The sequence below is a fragment of the Hippoglossus hippoglossus genome, chromosome 11 (assembly GCF_009819705.1).
Source record: "Hippoglossus hippoglossus isolate fHipHip1 chromosome 11, fHipHip1.pri, whole genome shotgun sequence".
Taxonomy (NCBI): Eukaryota; Metazoa; Chordata; class Actinopteri; order Pleuronectiformes; family Pleuronectidae; genus Hippoglossus; species Hippoglossus hippoglossus.
In genome coordinates this window covers 201,880-223,712 of record NC_047161.1, presented here as the reverse complement: position 1 = coordinate 223,712, position 21,833 = coordinate 201,880, and the positions used below count along the sequence as shown (strand labels likewise).

General features: G+C 47.6%; 2 protein-coding genes across 3 annotated transcripts; both read left to right on the top strand.

The window, feature by feature from the left end:
- The first annotated feature begins 1,640 nt into the window (after nt 1-1,640).
- Nucleotides 1,641-21,794, top strand: vps45 (vacuolar protein sorting 45 homolog). Of its 2 annotated transcripts, XM_034600539.1 has the most exons (16): nt 1,658-1,901; nt 2,383-2,517; nt 2,622-2,682; nt 3,189-3,268; nt 3,561-3,629; nt 3,737-3,874; nt 4,021-4,131; nt 4,224-4,358; nt 4,451-4,564; nt 4,745-4,912; nt 5,027-5,185; nt 5,348-5,455; nt 6,007-6,128; nt 6,268-6,399; nt 6,480-6,586; nt 21,773-21,794. In XM_034600539.1, exons 1-15 carry the CDS (start codon nt 1,809-1,811, stop codon nt 6,559-6,561), a joined length of 1,707 nt encoding a protein of 568 aa, XP_034456430.1. In that variant the 5' UTR covers nt 1,658-1,808; the 3' UTR covers nt 6,562-6,586; nt 21,773-21,794. The 2 variants fall into 2 exon arrangements, with proteins under 2 accessions (XP_034456429.1, XP_034456430.1); XM_034600538.1 differs by lacking the exon at nt 21,773-21,794 and having other exon boundaries at nt 1,641-1,901; nt 6,480-7,036.
- Nucleotides 8,124-19,477, top strand: plekho1a (pleckstrin homology domain containing, family O member 1a). The gene is given in 12 exon segments (XM_034599595.1): nt 8,124-8,181; nt 8,268-8,778; nt 11,394-11,496; nt 11,498-11,545; nt 12,397-12,537; nt 16,451-16,555; nt 16,784-16,885; nt 16,989-17,300; nt 17,573-17,661; nt 18,235-18,397; nt 18,485-18,597; nt 18,685-19,477. Coding segments are annotated over 12 exon segments (2,538 nt in total).
- Nucleotides 21,795-21,833: the final 39 nt, after the last annotated feature.

The window sequence follows — 21,833 nt, the reverse complement described above, 5'->3', positions numbered from 1 at the left end:
CTGATGATAAGTGACCTGAACAGGCCTGTATTGCTTCCATTAAATATTAAGTGGATTTCTTTGTTATCATCAAAAACTATGAAATATTCCTTAATGTCATTCAAGTGAACAGAAACATAAATGAATGACTTAATTACAGCTGAGTCATAGGTTTACGTACGTATCATATCAAATTTATAATAATATTGATAATAATATTACAGCTTGTACAGGACAAACCGACCCCTCTACACGTTATTCATTAAGAGGCTCCATAGGAAACATTGACGTGTTCATCAGCTCGACCTGATCCACGGCTCAATGTCCAAAAACTAGATGTACTGTTCATCCAGAGTTGAAAAATAAGCACCATGGTTTTTAAGTCTTTGAACATTTTGAAATCATATTTGATTATTAATTACATAAATTCCTTTAATATAAATCACCTGTTTACTATCACATATTGAACTATATGTTCATAAGAACATATAGTTCAGCTGACGCTTTATCCAAAGTGACTAACAATAATATGTTAAGACTCTATTAAGTTAAATTCGGAGGTATTTCTATTTCCATCTCATTTCACTGCAGTGCAGAGGAAAATATTGTTACTACACAGTTTATAACAGAACATTCATCAATGTTTATAATGTGTTGTTCCAGTTTATTGGGAACGCCCAGCATGCAACAGTCCTGTAATAAATCATGAAGGTTTTAATGTTCACTGTGTTCAGACCATAAACTATAAATAAAGATGGACGACATGAGTTCAGTGGCTCCGTCCCAACCAAAGTCACTGAGGTGGATGAGGCCCCACTGCTCCAGCTACAGAGCGCTGCTCACCTGTTTTTGATCAAAGTTTATTATTATAACATGTACAACAATGAGAAAAGTACATTTCACTGGACCCTTAATAACACACATGACAATTGTGAAGGTGATAAGTTGAATGGTTCTGAGATATGCAAGATACTTTACAGAACATTAGAACCGATTAGCCCTTAGTTGTGACGGCGTTGTTCCTACGTCTGTGTGCTTTTGCATCAAAATGTGTTAAAAACATGAAGGCTGTGAACAACATGAGATGTATTAATGTGTTTAAACAACACTGACTCATCTTCATGATATTTACATGATAACAAAGAGCAAAATAAAAGTTTTGGGCGTGACAGACATATTTTAAAATGTGCATGTTAGTCATACAACATCTGTATTGGACAAAGAGGGAATAACAAAAGTAACATTTGACAAGTTCACATTAAACGCTTATTTTTTATTAGTTGACTTGTAATTGATGACATCAGCAACTCTATCACTTTACAATCAACCTCGTGAGTTGTGTTTCCAACCTGAGATGACGTGAAAGTCTCCAAATCATTTTTCCAATATTTCTGTGACACATCATCAACGCACAGTTAGTTTCAGCTGTAAATTTAACAACATTATTAGTAAAAGAACAACAATAATAATAAAGACATAAAAACAACAGTAATAATGTAAAACCGAACACTAAAGCTTTGTTTTATTATATATATATATTTGTACATTCCGGTAATAATATATTTTATACTTATATGTCAAATATATGTTAAAATAAAATGATGAGAAAATACACCAAAAAAACGCTTACTACGTATTGACGTTGGTGTCGCGCGTGTGACGTCAGGACGTGATGGACCCGGAAACAGCCAGCAGCTTGTTGTCGTTGTGACCGACACTAACAGAAACCTTAGACCGGACCCGACCGAACCGGACTGAACCGGACCCGACAGAGCCGGACCGAACCGGACCGTAACTCGCAGCTGTCGGTGCTTCGTGAAGCCGCCGCCATGAACGTGAGTCTCGCGGTGAAGCAGTACGTCTCTAAGATGGTGGAGAGCAGCGGCCCCGGGATGAAGGTGCTGCTGATGGACCGAGAGACGGTGAGTCACTCACACACACTTCCTGCTTCACGGCCATGTGACCTGGAACAGGAAGTCTCCACTGGAAGATGAAGTGTGATGATCAGCAACAACACACCACGATAAACCACTAATGAATAAGAGCCCGGGAACAGCGCCACCTGCAGGCCGGACTGCTGACAGCAGCTCCATAGATTCATGTTGGTTCTGCAGAAACACAGTCTGACCTCTGACCCCTGACGTCAACACACAGCTGCTGCAACAATCACGTCACTGTGTGAGATTCAAACCGGAAGTGAAGCTCCTCACCTGCGACCTTATACACCGAGGTGCTGCCATGTGATTGGCTGAGGTGTTCCTAATAAAATGCTCATGAGTTTATGTTTAGTTTAGTTTTCTGCCTGTAGGAAAAGACTGCAGCTCTCTGGATATTAATGTGTGTGTGTGTGTGTGTGTGGTGTGTGTGTGTGTGTGTGTGTGTGTGTGTGTGTGTGTGTCACAGACCAGCATCGTCAGCATGGTGTACACTCAGTCTGAGATCCTGCAGAAGGAGGTTTACCTGTTTGAACGGATCGACTCTCAGAACAGAGACAGTATGAAACACCTGAAGTCCATCTGCTTCCTCAGACCCACCAAGGTACGAGAGCTGCTCCGCCTCCCTGTGATGATGTCATTCATTGTGATGAGTGATGTCATGTCCGCTGTGATGATGACTAAATCTTTAACCTATGTTTTCTGCAGGAGAACGTAGAACATCTGATCCAGGAGCTGAGGAGACCAAAGTACGGCGTGTACTTCATCTGTAAGTAACTTATCCTCCTGAGAGTCACTGTGACATCAGTTCCTGAGGACGTCATCATCTCTGATGTCATCAATAATAAACCTCCTGAAATACATAAAGTAGGGGAATCAGAATGTGCAGAACCTCATAGAGAATCTTGATGTTTTTAGAAAAGACTCTGAACAAAGACCATGGAGTCGTTTGAAGTGAGGGACAGGACAGGATGGGGGACGTCCCGGGTGGTGGTTTTCGGTCTCTGGTGGTGGGGCGCCACCCACCTTTGATTAGAGGCTGTTTATCTTTTCATATTAAAATGTCCTGACGTAGAGACGTCTCAAACTGTCGACTCTGCGTCAACATTGGTCCTGAAGGGTCTAGGACAGTTTGAACACACACATACTATGTACATGTAGATTATTTATTAATGTGATAGTAAAACTAACATCAAAGAGTAGTCATGTCATTTAGTTTACAACACATTGAAGTGTGTGTGTGCGTGTGCGTGCGTGTGCGTGCGTGTGTTTCAGACTTCAGTAATGTGATCAGTAAGAGTGAAATCAAAGCTCTGGCTGAAGCAGACGAACAGGAAGTGGTGGCTGAAGTCCAGGTGAGTCACAGCAAGTTTAACCTGATGAACTCTCCAAGTTAAAACTCACTGTTGGTTTGAGTCTTCAGTTTCCTTCAGTGGGAATTAGTTAGAATCAGTCCTGCTCAGAATAACAGATGCTATTACACACAGTACTTTCTCCACTTGTTTATCAAATATTCACTGATCTTTAACAAACTCCGTCACCCATCAGCCGCAGGTGGTGAGAACATGAGTTTCTATGTGTCAGTTGAACTGAGGTTTGCTGCTGTTCAGATGTTAAACTACCGTGATGGTTCGTCTGTGTCGGCAGGAGTTTTATGGAGATTTCATCGCAGTGAATCCACATCTGTTCTCACTGAACCTGCACGGAGTGTCCAGGGTGAGTGTGTGTGTGTGTGTGTGTGTGTGTGTGTGTGTTGGTGTGTGTGTGTGTGTGTGTGTGTGTGTGTGTGTGTGTGTGTGTGTGTGTGTGTGTGTGTGTGTCAGGGTCGGAGCTGGGAGTCGTCCATGTTGTCTCGCTGTACTCAGGGTCTGACGTCCGTCCTCCTCGCTCTAAAGAAATGTCCCATGATCCGCTACCAGCTGTCCTCGGACATGTCCAAACGCCTGGGAGAGAGCGTCAAGGTTTCCATGGCAACACACACACAGTAACTCTGATTTTAAAATCACTGATTTAAAGATTTCGTTCTAAAGGAAGAGACTTCTTCTTCTTCTTCTTCTTCTTCTTCTTCTTCTTCTTCTTCTTCTTCTTCTTCTCTCACGTCCGACAGCAAATCATCACGAAGGAGTACGAGCTGTTTGACTTCAGGAAGACGGAGGTTCCTCCTCTGCTGCTGATCCTCGACCGGAGCGACGACGCCATCACGCCGCTGCTCAACCAGGTGACCAATCACAGCGCTCCACACCAGGACATCAGCACATTTTAAGGTTAAAGATCTTCTGTTCACGTCAGTGTGTCTCTGTCGTGGTACAGTGGACGTACCAGGCGATGGTCCACGAGCTGCTCGGCCTCAACAACAACAGGATCGACTTGTCCAGAGTCCCGGGGATCAGCAAAGACCTGAGGGAGGTGGTTCTGTCTGCGGAGAACGACGAGTTCTACGCCAACGTGAGTCAGACCGCAAGGACACACAGAGACGCCATTTCTAGAAGTATGTGGACACGTGTGTCAGGTTGTTAATGAAGTCGTGTCTCTGTCAGAACCTGTATCTGAACTTCGGAGAGATCGGCACCAACATCAAGAACCTGATGGAGGATTTCCAGAAGAAGAGACCTAAAGGACACCAGAGGCTGGAGTCCATCTCCGACATGAAGGTCAGACAGCGGGGGCCCGTCACTAACAGCTGCTCCCTGTCACTTACAGGATGTTCTCAGCCTCTTCTCAGTGATGTAGATGCTCAGAGTCAAACTTAAAGTTTGAAAATCAAACCAGGACATTGAAGCATCGTCTGAACGTTTCCAGCTGTGACGTTGACCAGATGTTTTTCTCCGCAGGCGTTTGTCGATAACTACCCTCAGTTTAAGAAGATGTCGGGCACCGTGTCCAAGCACGTGACGGTGGTGGGCGAGTTGTCTCGGCTGGTTTCGGAGCGTCAGCTGATGGAGGTGTCGGAGGTGGAGCAGGAGCTGGCCTGTCAGAACGACCACTCCAACGCTCAGCAGGTAACCTGACGCCGTTTCCTGTCTGAGGAGACCAGGGTTACCATGGTTACCACCGTAACCAACAGAGCGGGAACGTTAACGCCTCATCTTCTCTGCTGCTGCATCTTTTTTCAGAGCGTTCGTCGCCTGCTACAGAATCCTCGTCTGTCAGAGCTGGACGCCGTGCGCCTCGTCATGCTCTACGCTCTGAGATATGAACGCCACAGCAGCAGCATCCTGCCGTCACTGATGGACGAGCTGAGCAGGAGAGGAGTGTCTGAACGCCACCGCAGGGTAAAGATCTTACTAAAGCTCAGCCCTGATTGGACGAGTAAATGCTCCGTATATTTAAATTTACAGTTGATCCACAGCTTCTTCTGTTTGTTTCAGTCACTGAAGATAAAAACACTTTTTTATAAACTGATTCAGTAAAGAATTGCCCCCCCCCACTGACAGATGGTTCAGTCTGTGGTTGAGTACGGAGGGAAACGAGTCAGAGGAAGTGACCTCATCATGCCGACAGACGCCGTCGCCATGACAAAACAGTTCTTCAAAGGACTCAAGGTACAGTCACAGTACACAGCATAGTAACCACCTCATCCTCCTTAGCAACCACTGTCAGCATAGTAACCACCTCATCCTCCTTAGCAACCACTGTCAGCATAGTAACCACCTCATCCTCCTTAGCAACCACTGTCAGCATAGTAACCACCTCATCCTCCTTAGCAACCACTATTAGCATAGTAACCACCTCATCCTCCTTAGCAACCACTGTTAGCATAGTAACCACCTCATCCTCCTTAGCAACCACTATTAGCATAGTAACCACCTCATCCTCCTTAGCAACCACTGTCAGCATAGTAACCACCTCATCCTCCTTAGCAACCACTATTAGCATAGTAACCACCTCATCCTCCTTAGCAACCACTGTTAGCATAGTAACCACCTCATCCTCCTTAGCAACCACTATTAGCATAGTAACCACCTCATCCTCCTTAGCAACCACTGTTAGCATAGTAACCACCTCATCCTCCTTAGCAACCACTATTAGCATAGTAACCACCTCATCCTCCTTAGCAACCACCGTCGTGTGTGTGTGTGTGTGTTTGTTTCAGGGTGTGGAGAACGTCTACTCTCAGCATCAGCCGCTGCTTCATGACACTCTGGATCAGCTGATTAAAGGTCGACTCAAAGACAGTCAGTTTCCATACCTGGGAGCCAGCAGCCTGAGAGACAGGTACCACACACACACACACACACACTGAGAGACACGAAACACACACACAAGCATAGTAACCACCGCATCCTCCTTAGCAACCACTGTCAACTGTGTGTGCGTGTGTGTGTGTGCGTGTGTGTGTGTGTGCGTGTGGCAGGCCTCAGGACATCATCGTGTTTCTGATTGGTGGAGCCACTTATGAAGAAGCTCTGACTGTTTACAACATGAACCGAAGTTCACCTGGAGTCCGCATCGTCCTCGGAGGAAGCAGCATCCACAACACCAAGAGGTCACACACACACACACACACACACACACACACCTGAGTCACAGTGCAGCTGTCTTTACCTCGCTCTCTCTCTCTTTCAGTTTCCTCGAGGAAGTGATGTCGTCAATGGGTCACGGTGGCGATGGACCACAAGGAAGTGGTCGCCATGGCACTAGACGCTGAGAAAACACACGCACACACACACATATTCATATCAGTCTCATTATGTTCATCATGAAATCAGTGTAAATTTTAAAAGACATTTGATCTTATCATGTTAAAGAAAGAGATAAAAGATCCTGATGTTATTTCCTCTCTGACTCATGTTTCATCCAGTTTACTGGAAATATGTTCGTCCTACTGACACACACAGACACACATAGGACAGGGGTCTGTGTTGTTGCTTTTTGTGTAAGATCCTTTATTACGGGGGTCAGAATATTAGGAACACCTCTGAATCTAACACAGTGAACCTCACTACCAACACATCACAGGTTCCAGCTCAGCTGCTCATGTCTGGAACAACACAAACAGGCTCAGTGTTTGAACTCTGTCAGTCTCTGGTGGTTTTCTGTTTGTATTTGGTGAAATGTCCCTTTAAAGTGTCTAAATGTTAAACTTTTAGGTTAGAATCTAAATAAATCATAAACTTGACAAATGACTGCATCATGTGATTCATTAAACATTTTCTCCAAATTAAATTTGACTTCATTATTTGTTTTTGTCATTTTTTAATTTATATTTTAGTTTATTCCTCAGAGACTTTAAAAAAAGTTTAAACGCTTCTGCTGCGACATCCACTTCCTGTCCGCCTTCACTTTAACTGGAAAACAGGTGTGAAGCACAAAGACTAGAAACAAGCTATTTATCACTTCATGTAAGTGACCTCAGGTCAGAGGTCACCGAGAGGCTTCATTTCTCTATCAGTTATTTTCATTATTTATCAATTTGTTCATCTCAATTATTTGTCACGAGTTAATAAAGAGAAACTTCAGAGCTGAATTTAAACAAAGTTCAAACTGAGTTTGAAATGTGAGATGTTAACCAGCAGTGGGAGCTGTTGTCTCATCAGTGAACCATCATGTTAAACTGAAGCTGATGACTGACCTCTGACCTCGCTCAGTTTGCCTCAATTGACACTCTGATAATTTCAGGTTTCAGCTCCAGAAGGAAACAAACAACTTTACACAGTCAGGGTCAGAGGTCAAGAAACAGGTCAGGAAACAGGTCAGAGGTCAGGAAACAAGTCAGAGGTCAGGAAACAGGTCAGAGGTCAGTCCATAGTTTGGCAAAGAAGGGTTACCCTGTTTTTCTTTTATTTAAAGTAAAGAAAAGATTTTATAATCTCCAGTGAACAAACTTACCTAACCTAACCCTAACTACAGTTTTGGTCAAATATCATACTAAAATATTATTTTAATTTTATTTCATTTGTTTGACTGAATAAACATCATTTATGAGTCTTTCTGTGAATAAGAGTTTGCTTCTCTTGCTGAAATGAGTTTAATGGGGCGGCTGTGGCTGAGGGGGTCGAGCGGTCGTCTTCGAACCAGACGGTCGGTGATTCGATCCCAGTCTTAATCTGCCAAAGTTCCCTGAGATACTGAAGTTGCCCACAGATAATCTATAAGTAAATATATATTCTGTATAAACACAGAACATTTAAACAACATTTGAGGCAATAAATTACATTTCTGATAAACTGACATTATAATTCTTAATGAATTATTAGAAAGGAAGTCGAGATGCTTGTGTGTCAGCAGGTGGCGCTGTCGGGCTCTTTGTGCTGGAAAATAGGCTACCGTGCGTTTCACCGCGCGTTCACGAGCGAGAGCATCTGCCTCCACGGGCACACGCACACGCACCAGGAGGATGCTGCCTCGGTTTAGAAAACAGAGGAGCTGAAGAAGAAGAGGAACCGGGCACCGACTCCAGGATCCACCGGGCACCGACACCAGGATCCACCGGGACCGACACCAGGATCCACCGGGACCGACTCCAGGATTCACCGGGACCGACTCCAGGATTCACCGGGACCGGGACCGACACCAGGATTCACCGGGACCGACACCAGGATCCACCGGGCACCGACACCAGGATCCACCGGGCACCGACACCAGGATTCACCGGGACCGACACCAGGATCCACCGGGCACCGACACCAGGATCCACCGGGCACCGACTCCAGGATTCACCGGGCACCGACTCCAGGATTCACCGGGCACCGACACCAGGATCCACCGGGCACCGACACCAGGATTCACCGGGACCGACACCAGGATCCACCGGGCACCGACACCAGGATTCACCGGGCACCGACACCAGGATCCACCGGGCACCGACACCAGGATCCACCGGGCACCGAGCTACCGGCGGCCGGGCTGCACCTCCTCCCCGTCGGTGAGAGAACCGGAGGAAGGATGAAGAAAAGCAGCCAGAGCAGGAGAGTAAGAGACGTTCATGTGTTCCTCATCTCCATCATCAGTCTGTAGCTCCCACTCCTCCTCCACTCTCCTCCACTCCTCTCCTCCTCCACTCCTCTCCTCCTCCACTCCTCTCCTCCTCCACTCCACTCCTCCTCCACTCCTCTCCTCCTCCACTCCACTCCTCTCCTCCACTCTTCTCCTCCTCCACTCCACTCCTCCTCCACTCTTCTCCTCCTCCACTCCTCTCCTCCTCCACTCCACTCCTCTCCTCCACTCCTCCTCCTCCACTCCACTCCTCTCCTCCACTCTTCTCCTCCTCCACTCCTCTCCTCCTCCACTCCACTCCTCTCCTCCACTCCTCCTCCTCCACTCCACTCCTCTCCTCCACTCTTCTCCTCCTCCACTCCTCTCCTCCTCCACTCCTCTCCTCCACTCTTCTCCTCCTCCACTCCACTCCTCCTCCACTCCTCTCCTCCTCCACTCCTCTCCTCCTCCACTCCACTCCTCTCCTCCTCCACTCCACTCCTCCTCCACTCTTCTCCTCCTCCACTCCTCTCCTCCTCCACTCCTCTCCTCCTCCACTCCACTCCTCTCCTCCACTCCTCTCCTCCTCCACTCCTCCTCCTCCACTCCTCTCCTCCTCCACTCCTCCTCCACTCCTCTCCTCCTCCACTCCTCCTGCTCTCCTCCACTCCTCCTCCACTCCTCTCCTCCTCCTCTCCTCCTCCACTCCTCTCCTCCTCTCCTCCACTCCTCCTCCACTCCTCTCCTCCTCCTCTCCTCCTCCACTCCTCTCCTCCTCCACTCCTCCTCCACTCCTCTCCTCCTCCTCTCCTCCTCCACTCCACTCCTCCTCCACTCCTCTCCTCCTCCACTCCACTCCTCTCCTCCTCCACTCCACTCCTCTCCTCCACTCCTCCACTCCTCTCCTCCTCCACTCCACTCCTCTCCTCCACTCCTCTCCTCCTCCACTCCTCCTCCTCCACTCCTCTCCTCCTCCACTCCTCCTCCACTCCTCTCCTCCTCCACTCCTCCTGCTCTCCTCCTCCACTCCTCTCCTCCTCCACTCCTCCTGCTCTCCTCCACTCCTCCTCCACTCCTCTCCTCCTCCTCTCCTCCTCCACTCCTCTCCTCCTCCACTCCTCCTCCTCCTCTCCTCCTCCACTCCTCCTCCACTCCTCTCCTCCTCCTCTCCTCCTCCACTCCTCTCCTCCTCCTCTCCTCCTCCACTCCTCACTCCTCTCCTCCTCTCCTCCTCCACTCCTCCTCCACTCCTCTCCTCCTCCTCTCCTCCTCCACTCCTCTCCTCCTCCACTCCTCCTCCACTCCTCCACTCCTCCTCTCCTCCTCCACTCCTCTCCTCCTCCTCTCCTCCTCCACTCCTCTCCTCCTCCTCTCCTCCTCCACTCCTCTCCTCCTCCACCTCTCCTCCTCCACTCCTCTCCTCCACTCCTCTCCTCCTCCACTCCTCTCCTCCTCCTCTCCTCCTCCACTCCTCTCCTCCTCCACTCCTCCTCCTCTCCTCCTCCACTCCTCTCCTCCACTCCTCTCCTCCTCCACTCCTCCTCCACTCCTCTCCTCCTCCACTCCTCTCCTCCTCCTCTCCTCCTCCACTCCTCCACTCCACTCCTCCTCCACTCCTCTCCTCCTCCACTCCTCTCCTCCTCTCCTCCTCCTCCTCTCCTCCTCTCCTCCTCCACTCCTCCTCTCCTCCTCCACTCCTCTCCTCCTCCACTCCTCCACTCCTCTCCTCCTCCACTCCTCCTCCACTCTGAATATGATTGAATATGATCAAAGAAGTATCTGTTTATGATTATGATTATATTAATATATTATATATATTATATTATTAATATTATTATTAACATTATCGTTATTATTATTTTGTTTGTTTGTTTATTTTAACTCTTTATCTGAATCAGGATAAATAAAAACGAAGTCAGACTAAGGTGAAATTAGTTACTGAAGGAAACAATGTGATTGGCTGTTTAGATTGTGACGTGTGACTCACTGTCCAATCATCTGTCCTCGTCTGCGTGATGTCACAGCTGACTGATCTCAGGTCTGGACATAGAGTCTGAGAAGAGAAAGTGAAGCCAACGAGGAAGTGACTGAACAGAATGTTCTGTGTATGACCAGCAGGGGGCGACTCCACTGGTAGTTTCTAGTCTATGAGAAAATGACTCCACTTTATAACGTCAGTAAACATTTAGTCTCTAGTTTCAAGTCTGATGTTCATTTAGTAAATTGTGATCATTTAGAGTCAGACCATAAAGCAGCAGGTGTATGTGGGCGTGTCCTCGAGCTCTCGGTCAGGCTCCACCCCCCGCTCCTTGCTGCTGGGACGTGGACTGTCGGCCCCTCCAGGTCTGTTTATACTGGGGCCCCTGAAGTCCCCTGAAACGCTTCCTTCCCTGATGGTTTTTTCCCAGTATCATTTGTGAAACATCCTGATGGACAGGAAGTGGCTGTAGGTTTTGACTCTGTTCATTTCCTGTCCTCATCTGGTTCTTGTTCGTTCCTATGGTCGTTTCTTCTCTGTTTGTTTTGAGCGTCCGTCCCTCTGACTCCTGCTGTCGTGTGTTTCAGGGCGTTCAGGGACTCGGGTCAGCCGGCGGTTCAGCAGCTGGAGAAGGTCGGCTGGATCAGGAAGTTCTGCGGTCGAGGAATCTTCAGAGAACTGTGGAGGAATCCGATACGTGGTTCTGAGAGGAGACCACCTCTACATCTCTGACAAGGAGGTGAGTCCACGATTCACCAGGACTCAAGCTCGGTTGTAACCACGTGAACTCGATGATGAACTTTCTAACTTCAGGTAATGAAGTTTGAGACTTCTGACACATCTGTCAGCATCTGGACGAGCAGCCACATTAATGTTGTTAGTGAAGCTTCATCTGGTTGCCATGGTAACATCATGATGGTATTACTAGCAGCATCAGCACCTTCAGGCGCAGTACTACAGTATTAAAGTACTCCACAGTACTACAGTATTAAAGTACTCTACAGTACTACAGTACTCCACACTAGTTCAAAGCAGCAAATGAACATAATATCGTCGGAGGTGAAGACTGCAGCTGCTTCCTCTTCTTCTATTGTTTAATTCAGTCTCTACTTCCTGTGATTGGTCCAAATGTCCAAACTAACCAACAAAGTGTTTTCACTCTGGATCAGAACCTGGTTCAGTTTGATCCAGACCCAGAACTCCTGTTCTGGTCTGAGGAACCTTTCACACCTGATGTTCAGGTTTGAACAGATTTGTTCCATGTGATGAATGTCTCAACCTCAGTGTGTGTGTGTGTGTGTGTGTGTGTGTGTGTGTGTGTGTGTGTGTGTGTGGTAACTTTTAAGGGAAATTGCAGTTTCTCTGTTGTTCAGGATATTTTGTGGTTTTCTGATGTTAATCATTAAAAACTGAAACTTCTTTTTTCTGCTTGTGTTTGAAACTTGTTTAATGAAATCCTGTTGTGTAGTAAACTCAGGTGATGTTGGATGTGGATGCAGATGTTAGGGACAGATGTTTGTGTGTCTCTGGGAGGATATCGTGGATGTAAAGGCTCCGCAGCAGTGATGACGTGTGTGTTTTCTTCTGCAGGTGAAAGACGAGCGTAAAGCGCAGGAAGTGATCGACCTGGCTGATTACGAGCGTTCGGAGGAGCTGAGGAAAGCAAAGAGTCGCAGCAAGAAGAACCACAGTCGCTTCACGTTGCTGCGCTGCAGACGGCCAGGAAACACGGTGAGTCAGCAGGAAGTGATGTCACACCTGACGGACACTCACAGGAGTGTGTGTTACCTCATCACACGACGACATGTGAAAACTCATCACCTCTGCTACAGAGACGGAGACGTTTGTAAACGCTGCGTTTTCACATACAAACGTAGTCTCGTGGAAGGGACCTGGGTTCAGGACTGGCTGAACGCCCCCTGTGTCCAGTCTGGTTCCCTAACCCAGTCTGGTTCCCCTCACCCTCACCCTCACCCTAACCCAGTCTGGGTTCCCCTCACCCTCACCCAGTCTGGTTCCCCTCACCCTCACCCAGTCTGGTTCCCCTCACCCTCACCCTAACCCCTCACCCAGTCTGGTTCCCCTCACCCTCACCCTAACCCCTCACCCAGTCTGGTTCCCCTCACCCTCACCCTAACCCCTCACCCAGTCTGGTTCCCCTCACCCTAACCCAGTCTGGTTCCCCTCACCCTCACCCTCACCCCTCACCCAGTCTGGTTCCCCTCACCCTAACCCCTCACCCAGTCTGTTCCCCTCACCCTCACCCTCACCCAGTCTGGTTCCCCTAACCCTCACCCTCACCCCTCACCCAGTCTGGTTCCCCTCACCCTCACCCCGAACCCCTAACCCCACACCCAGTCTGGTTCCCCTCACCCTCACCCTCACCCAGTCTGGTTCCCTTCACCCTCACCCAGTCTGGTTCCCCTCACCCTCACCCAGTCTGGTTCCCCTCACCCTCACCCTCACCCTAACCCCTCACCCAGTCTGGTTCCCCTCACCCTCACCCTCACCCTAACCCCTCACCCAGTCTGGTTCCCCTCACCCTCACCCAGTCTGGTTCCCCTCACCCTCACCCTCACCCTCACCCTAACCCAGTCTGGTTCCCCTACACCCTCACCCTAACCCCTCACCCAGTCTGGTTTCCCCTCACCCTCACCCTCACCCAGTCTGGTTCCCTTCACCCTCACCCAGTCTGGTTCCCCTCACCCTCACCCTCACCCTAAACCCCTCAACCAGTCTGGTTCCCCTCACCCTCACCCAGTCTGGTTCCCCTCACCCTCACCCCTAACCCCTCACCCAGTCTGGTTCCCCTCACCCTCACCCTAACCCAGTCTGGTTCCCCTCACCCTCACCCTAACCCCTCACCCTCACCCTAACCCAGTCTGGTTCCCCTCACCCTCACCCTCACCCTAACCCCTCACCCAGTCTGGTTCCCCTCACCCTCACCCTCACCCAGTCTGGTTCCCTTCACCCTCACCCAGTCTGGTTCCCCTCACCCTCACCCAGTCTGGTTCCCCTCACCCTAACCCCTCACCCAGTCTGGTTCCCCTCACCCTCACCCTCACCCTAACCCCTCACCCAGTCTGGTTCCCCTCACCCTCACCCTCACCCTAACCCCTCACCCAGTCTGGTTCCCCTCACCCTCACCCAGTCTGGTTCCCCTCACCCTAACCCCTCACCCAGTCTGGTTCCCCTCACCCTCACCCAGTCTGGTTCCCCTCACCCTCACCCAGTCTGGTTCCCCTCACCCTAACCCCTCACCCAGTCTGGTTCCCTTCACCCTCACCCAGTCTGGTTCCCCTCACCCTCACCCTCACCCTAACCCCTCACCCAGTCTGGTTCCCCTCACCCTCACCCTCACCCTAACCCCTCACCCAGTCTGGTTCCCCTCACCCTCACCCTAACCCCTCACCCAGTCTGGTTCCCCTCACCCTCACCCTCACCCAGTCTGGTTCCCTTCACCCTCACCCAGTCTGGTTCCCCTCACCCTCACCCAGTCTGGTTCCCCTCACCCTCACCCTAACCCCTCACCCAGTCTGGTTCCCCTCACCCTCACCCAGTCTGGTTCCCCTCACCCTCACCCAGTCTGGTTCCCCTCACCCTAACCCCTCACCCAGTCTGGTTCCCCTCACCCTCACCCTCACCCAGTCTGGTTCCCCTCACCCTCACCCTCACCCAGTCTGGTTCCCCTCACCCTCACCCAGTCTGGTTCCCCTCACCCTAACCCCTCACCCAGTCTGGTTCCCCTCACCCTCACCCTCACCCTAACCCCTCACCCAGTCTGGTTCCCCTCACCCTCACCCAGTCTGGTTCCCCTCACCCTAACCCCTCACCCAGTCTGGTTCCCTTCACCCTCACCCAGTCTGGTTCCCCTCACCCTCACCCAGTCTGGTTCCCCTCACCCTAACCCCTCACCCAGTCTGGTTCCCTTCACCCTCACCCAGTCTGGTTCCCCTCACCCTCACCCAGTCTGGTTCCCCTCACCCTAACCCCTCACCCAGTCTGGTTCCCCTCACCCTCACCCTCACCCTCACCCCTCACCCAGTCTGGTTCCCCTCACCCTCACCCTCACCCTAACCCCTCACCCAGTCTGGTTCCCCTCACCCTCACCCTCACCCCTAACCCAGAGTCAATAAGGATTACTACTCTGAATTTACAAGTTTACATGAGAAGAGCTCTACGGGTTTAGCAGCTGTCGGATGAACTAGAAAAGATTAGATTCCCACTTTTTTATTCTGTGTTTCTCCAGACCAAGACTTGATTTATTATTTTGTGTGGAAGATGAAGATGTTGGAACTGAATCACTTTGAGTCATTAAACAGTCTGAACAGTTAAATATTAAATATCCACAGATCGTCATGGTGACAGTTTTATTGTAGCTACAGGAAAAACTCTCGTTCACTCAGTTTTTCCTGTTTCTGTCTTTATTTATCTTCATCCTCTCGTCCTCTGCTCGGAGATTACACCCCCCTCCCTCCCCCGACTCTAACTGCCACCCCATTGGTGGATTTCCTCCTACATACGTCTCAGGAATGGTGGATCAGATTTAACATCATCCGCCCACCCTGCCTCAGCTGCTGTGATTGGCTGAGCTGTTATTTTCCCTCCTCTGAAAAGGTTTAATCCACAGAATCCCATTAGTCCGTCAGAGGACGAGTTACAGACCAATAATCCCTCACATGTCAGCTGCACTTTATTACAGACCAATGTTCCTCACGTCTGTAGATATGAACACGTCTGTAGATATGAACACGTCTGTAGATATAAACACGTCTGTAGATATGAACACGTCTGTAGATATGAACACGTCTGTAGATATAAACACGTCTGTAGATATAAACACGTCTGTAGATATGAACACGTCTGTAGATATAAACACGTCTGTAGATATGAACACGTCTGTAGATATGAATACGTCTGTAGATATAAACACGTCTGTAGATATGAACACGTCTGTAGATATGAACACGTCTGTAGATACGAACACGTCTGTAGATATGAACACGTCTGTAGATATAAACACGTCTGTAGATATAAACACGTCTGTAGATATGAACACGTCTGTAGATATGAACACGTCTGTAGATACGAACACGTCTGTAGATATGAATACGTCTGTAGATATAAACACGTCTGTAGATATGAACACGTCTGTAGATATGAACACGTCTGTAGATACGAACACGTCTGTAGATATGAACACGTCTGTAGATATAAACACGTCTGTAGATATGAACACGTCTGTAGATATGAACACGTCTGTAGATATAAACACGTCTGTAGATACGAACACGTCTGTAGATACGAACACGTCTGTAGATACGAACACGTCTGTAGATACGAACACGTCTGTAGATATGAACACGTCTGTAGATATGAACACGTCTGTAGATATGAACACGTCTGTAGATATGAACACATCTGTAGATATGAACACGTCTGTAGATATGAACACGTCTGTAGATATGAACACGTCTGTAGATACGAACACGTCTGTAGATATGAACACGTCTGTAGATATGAACACGTCTGTAGATATGAACACGTCTGTAGATATGAACACGTCTGTAGATATGAACACGTCTGTAGATATGAACACGTCTGTAGATATGAACAGATGAAATGACTTCCTTTCCTTCTGCAGGTTCCGAACCTCGTGTTTCTAGCAGTGAGTCCTGAAGAAAAGGAATCATGGGTCAACGTCCTCAATGTGGCAATAATCAAAGCTAAGAACCGAGTTTTAGACGAGGTAACTAACATGTCGACTTCAGTAAATCTCCTTTTCTAAGAACTGAACATTGATTTATTGATTATTAGTGTGTCCTGTTAATAAAGCTTGATTACTGATCAACCTTGCACTTCCATAAGTCATAGGTTTGTATATAATATATGGTGGCACTATTGATGGATTCTCCCAGAAACCTGGTGTGTTGTGACATTTCAGACGACACTGATCAGGTGTTGTGTTTGAGTCCAGGTGACCATCGAGGAGAACAGTGCGCTGGCTCATCCCACCAGAGACCGAGCAAAGATCCCTCATGGCCGTCGGCTGCCGACCAGAGGTCACCTCCTGGCTGTGGTACTGGGATTTCTTATTATGGTTCTTCAATAGCCTCTTAATACACAACATTAATATCATTATCTTCAATTTAGCTATGTTGTCCTTCAATCCCTCGCCCCAGGCGTCTACCTCCTCCCATGGCATGCTGACCCTCGACCTGGTTGCTGAGGAGGACGGTTTCTCCCCGGACTACGATGGCAACTCTAAGGAATCCTGGCAGAACTTTCGGGTCGACCTGCAGAAGGGGGGACAGGTTGTAGGATCTCGGGGGGTCGGGGGTCGTCAGCGGGCCGGCACCGATGTCTCAAAACTCAGGGTGACCTCCAAGGAGCCCAAGGTGAAGACTGGCAGTCTGCCCAGAGGTAGTGAGTGGTCCTGGGGTAAACAGTCCCACCTGGAGGCCTCCAAGGTTCAGAAGACCCAGCAGGTGCAGGTGGGTAAACTTCACATTGCTCCTTCTGAGACCTGAACATCTCTAACTGGCACCAGGAGCATCTGAAAGCAAAACTCAGCTCCAGGCTACAGTTCATTCTTTACTGATCGTTACCCAACTACTGTTAAACTTCCAAAAACCCTGAATCTTAACACACCGCCCTCAGAACGTTGTTGTTGTTGTTTTTTGCTCAATTTCGATTTTTTCACAAATACACATTTTTCTTTTCTTGTATAATAATCGGCAGACTTCAACTTACCGTTTCTTTTCAGGCTCAGTCTCGAACTCCACAACCCGGAAAGAGGTTCAGCATGCAGGGCCGGAGTCGCTGTGCCTCCATGGATGAAGTCCTTTCCTCCAGGTAATTGGAAAAAACCCACAACACACCTCATGATCACAGGATCACTGCATTCCACTCAACATTTATATTTGAGTTGCTGAGTTCCTTCTATGTCTGAGTCTGGGCGGTGGCCACAGACTAAAGGCTCATGGCTTGGATGTATAGTCCCTCTCGTGTGTCGTGGGACTGACCCAGCTTCTCGTTTCACTTGGACCTGGAGGATTTGTGATCAGATCCCAGCGGTTTTCTCCGATCTGCGTCTTCACCTCGAGTTCTTGTCTTTGGGGGGGATCCCAGACACCCTGCAGAACTAATTCCTTTTCCACTTGTGTCATGGATTATCCATCGGCTGCACATTTCAAGTATCTGAAAGAAGATGAACTGAAATTAACGGCTGTGATGGACCTTTTGTGATGTTCAGTTAATGGGTCAAAATGTGCGACCACAATGCTAAAGGTTCTCGGGTCGATTTATTAACCCCAGAGCTTTTGAATACATCTGAAAATCAAGTAAATGCACTGAAATTGACTTTAAAGTTCAGTCTTGGTTATAAATTTAAATTAGCCCAAACTTCTTCCTCCTCCCCCTCTTCAGACCGGCGATGATTCGTTCGGAGTTGCGGTCCGTTCTTCGCCGTTGTCCCACTGAAGAGGAGGCCGGGGGCGGGGCTTCGGTGCAGCCGGTCGGTCAGCTGCAGAGCCTCATTGCTCAGAGGATGCAACGAGCTCAGGAGCTGCTGGAGGAGATGAGACTGCAGGTTCGACTGCTTCATGAATCCTATCGATTCGTCTTTTGTACGATAGAAAACACAATAAAGACTTATACTGAGTGTCTTGATTGACAGGAATTGCAAAAAGCCAAAGCAGAGCGAGAGCGAGGCGGCAGCTCACCGTACCTGAAGGGCATCGACTCCCCTCGACTCCATCACCTCAGGGGCTCTGACTCTCCTCACTCCAGGTCAGTTCATTAACATTTCAGAAGTATATGATGATATGTGTGAACAAATAGGATCAATGTTTAACTGACTGCTGTTGTCCTCTTCAGCAAGTCATCAGGTTCTCCGAGGAGCAGGAGCAGCGACTCTCCTCGCCTCAGGGGCAAGGATTCTCCACGTCTGAGAGGAAGAGAGTCTCCTCGGTCCAAAGCCAAGAAGAACCGCTGCAAAGGGGCTGACTCACCTCGCTCAAGAGGATCCCATTCCCCTGCTGCGAAAGCAAATGACTCCCCTCGACTGAAAGATTCACCTCGACTGACGACCACAGAGTCTCCACGATCAAAGAGCTCCGACACCGTTTGTTCTCCAAATCTCAAGAGCTCCTCTGTTCCCAACAAGGACGACTCCCCCCCGAGCGGAAGAGGATCAGACTCCTCTGGGGTTAAAGGATCAGATTCTCCACAAGGCAGCGAAACGGACTCACCTTGTCTGGACAGCAGCAAGGAGTCGCCCTGTCAGAGTCAGAAGAACTCCCCAAGTTTCTCTGGATTCTGTGAGTCATCTCAGGCCGAAACGTCCGACCAACAGTGTTTGTCTCCATCTTCACCAGCCTCACCTCCCTTCCTGCTGTCGGAAGAGGAGTTGGAGGTGGAAAGGAGGCGCGCTGAGGCAGAGCGGCTCCTGGAGGAGGCCGTGTCCTCTTGGAAAGAGGCTCAGGAGGTGCTGCAGGAGGTGAAGGATCTGCAGAGCCAGACGCTGCGGCGACAGCGTAGGAGGACCTACGAGAAGATGACCACAGCGACGGTGGCGGGTTCGCCCACAGCGAGTTCTGCAGCAGAGGACGACGACACGCCGGCCTCGCCGACGTCACCTGAGGACGACAACGAGTCCGAGACACCTTGACAACTGTTTTTTCTTTTCCAAAAAGCTGAAACGTTTTTCCGCAAGAGTGTGCACAAATTGCAGACATGGTTTTAAAACATTCAGGAGTTTTAATTCTATCCCTAAAATGTTTTTCATCTTTTAATGCGAGGACAGTGGGATTCACATAAACACTTAAGCAAATGTGGATTATTTCCAAACCAGCAATCTACAGTTCTTCCCAGGAGGTTGAAAGACTTTAATCCTCTACAATGCACTAGACCGACTCTGTGTGAGACGCGTCACACTTCACTGTGAATGGTTCTGCATGTTTTCCTCTCGGTTTGTTGAAGGTGGAAAGATTCTGCGTTGATTTTGGACATTTCTTCCCCTCGTGAGTTTTTTTGAAAAGATGAAAATTTGTTTCTAAACAAGGATGTCAACATTTTTACAATGAGTCTTTTTCAATCACGGCACTAAAGAGCACTATGTTTCCTAGGGGGGGGGGGGGCTGTAAATGTCTTTTTATAAGGGTCGACTGAAAATTGATGCTGATCAATAAGAACTTAATTATCTGTCACCTGATTTATTTGCTAATTATTATCATGTCTCTTATTGTCTTTTTTGACATTTCTGTCAAATTCTAAATCTACAATTTATTCGTAGCCTCAAAAAAACTTCTTCCAACTTACTTTCAATATTTTAAACTCGAGACTTTTTAACATTGAGTTTTGTCAAACTACAACAAAACTCAGGGAGTGAAGAGAAAATAAGCAATAATGTCGATAAGGGACGAAGACGCGTTTACATGTTCATCAAATCTGAGCTGAAACAGGAAACATCTGTTCGACTCTGTGAATCACGAGGTTTTATGTGAAAGAAAACTTATATTCAACAAAAAACACAAACTGAAATCCTGATGGTCCGATGGTTAGATTCTGACTCACGGATCCAAGCTGATGGTCGAGTTGCATCAGTCGTGTGAAGATACAAAATAACTCTTTAATAACATTAATGATTGACTTTTCAAAAACAGGCCACAGATATAAACCGATCAGCAGATCAGAGAATAAACAGAACAAAGTGAAAGTATAAACTTGATATTTACTTACAATTACGAACAAATAACAAAATGTAGCCGACGTGTCACTGACGTAAGTGATGACATCTTCGTGTTGTGGGAATGTATGGAAATATTAAATATCAACTTCAATACAGTAAGAAATATTTATAATACATAAGTAACACTGAAACCATCCATCATATAGTCGTGTACTCATTTTTAAATAAAACCGTCAGTTTAAATATCTAAAACTCTACTGGTTCAACTAAAATAACTAAAACTAATAACTAAGTTTGTCAAATAAATGATTGTACACTGCAGTCCGACATTAAATGATCTATCTCTTTATTAGAAAAAAAAAGTATCACTAACCTTGGTTTTATGAAAACAACAAAAAGAGCCACAGAGGAATCAACTCTTTAAATACGTCTCAACCGTCGGATGATAAACATCAGTTAAATAACGACAACAACACTGTCAGAGGTCAAAGGTCATGATTCATTGTTCAGTGTTGTAGTGAAACAAGGTCTTTATTTTATTCACTTAAAGGTCAAGTGTGTAAGATTCAGGTGCAAAGATCTATTTGTAGAACCTGAATATAAAATAATCCCAGTGATGTTTTCACTTGTTTCATCTAAATTCTACTAATTGTTTTCTTCACCCTTTATATATAAATACTTTACATTCAAATACTTTAAATTAACTACTTTATATTTACATCAGGAGCAGGTCCTCTCTACGGAGGCAGCCATGTTTTTTACAGTAGCCCAGACTGGACAAACTAAACCTTTTGAGTTTCTATGACAACTGACGCTGCCACAGGTTCTCTTTCATGTTTGGAAGGGGGGGAGGGAGGGGAGGGAGGGGGGGGGGGGTGTTCAGCTGCAACATGACACTTCACCACTAGATGTCACTACATTCTACACACTGAACCTTTAAAAGTTTGTGCACAGTTTAAATATGATTATCTGAAATAATTTAGCATCACACTGTGTTCACTTTGAAAAATATGAAATGAAATTGTTTACATGTTTTATGTTAAACTAAAGCTTTATATGTTGTTTTTGAATGATGTTTGAATTGCCGCAATGCATTGTGGGTAAATGGCACCAAAATCCCGTTTTTTTCTGTTTTGAGATTCGAGACTTTACATGTAAAATAAAAGAAGCTGAAGAAAGTCACGGAAGAAAGACATGATTTCATTCTGTAAAATACAATCGTTTTATTTCAGCACTTAAGTAAAAGTACTTAGTTACTTTTCACAGTCGCTCTTTCACACACACACACACACACACAGTGTTGTAGAGGTGGAGCTGTGTAATGGAGCGATGCTGT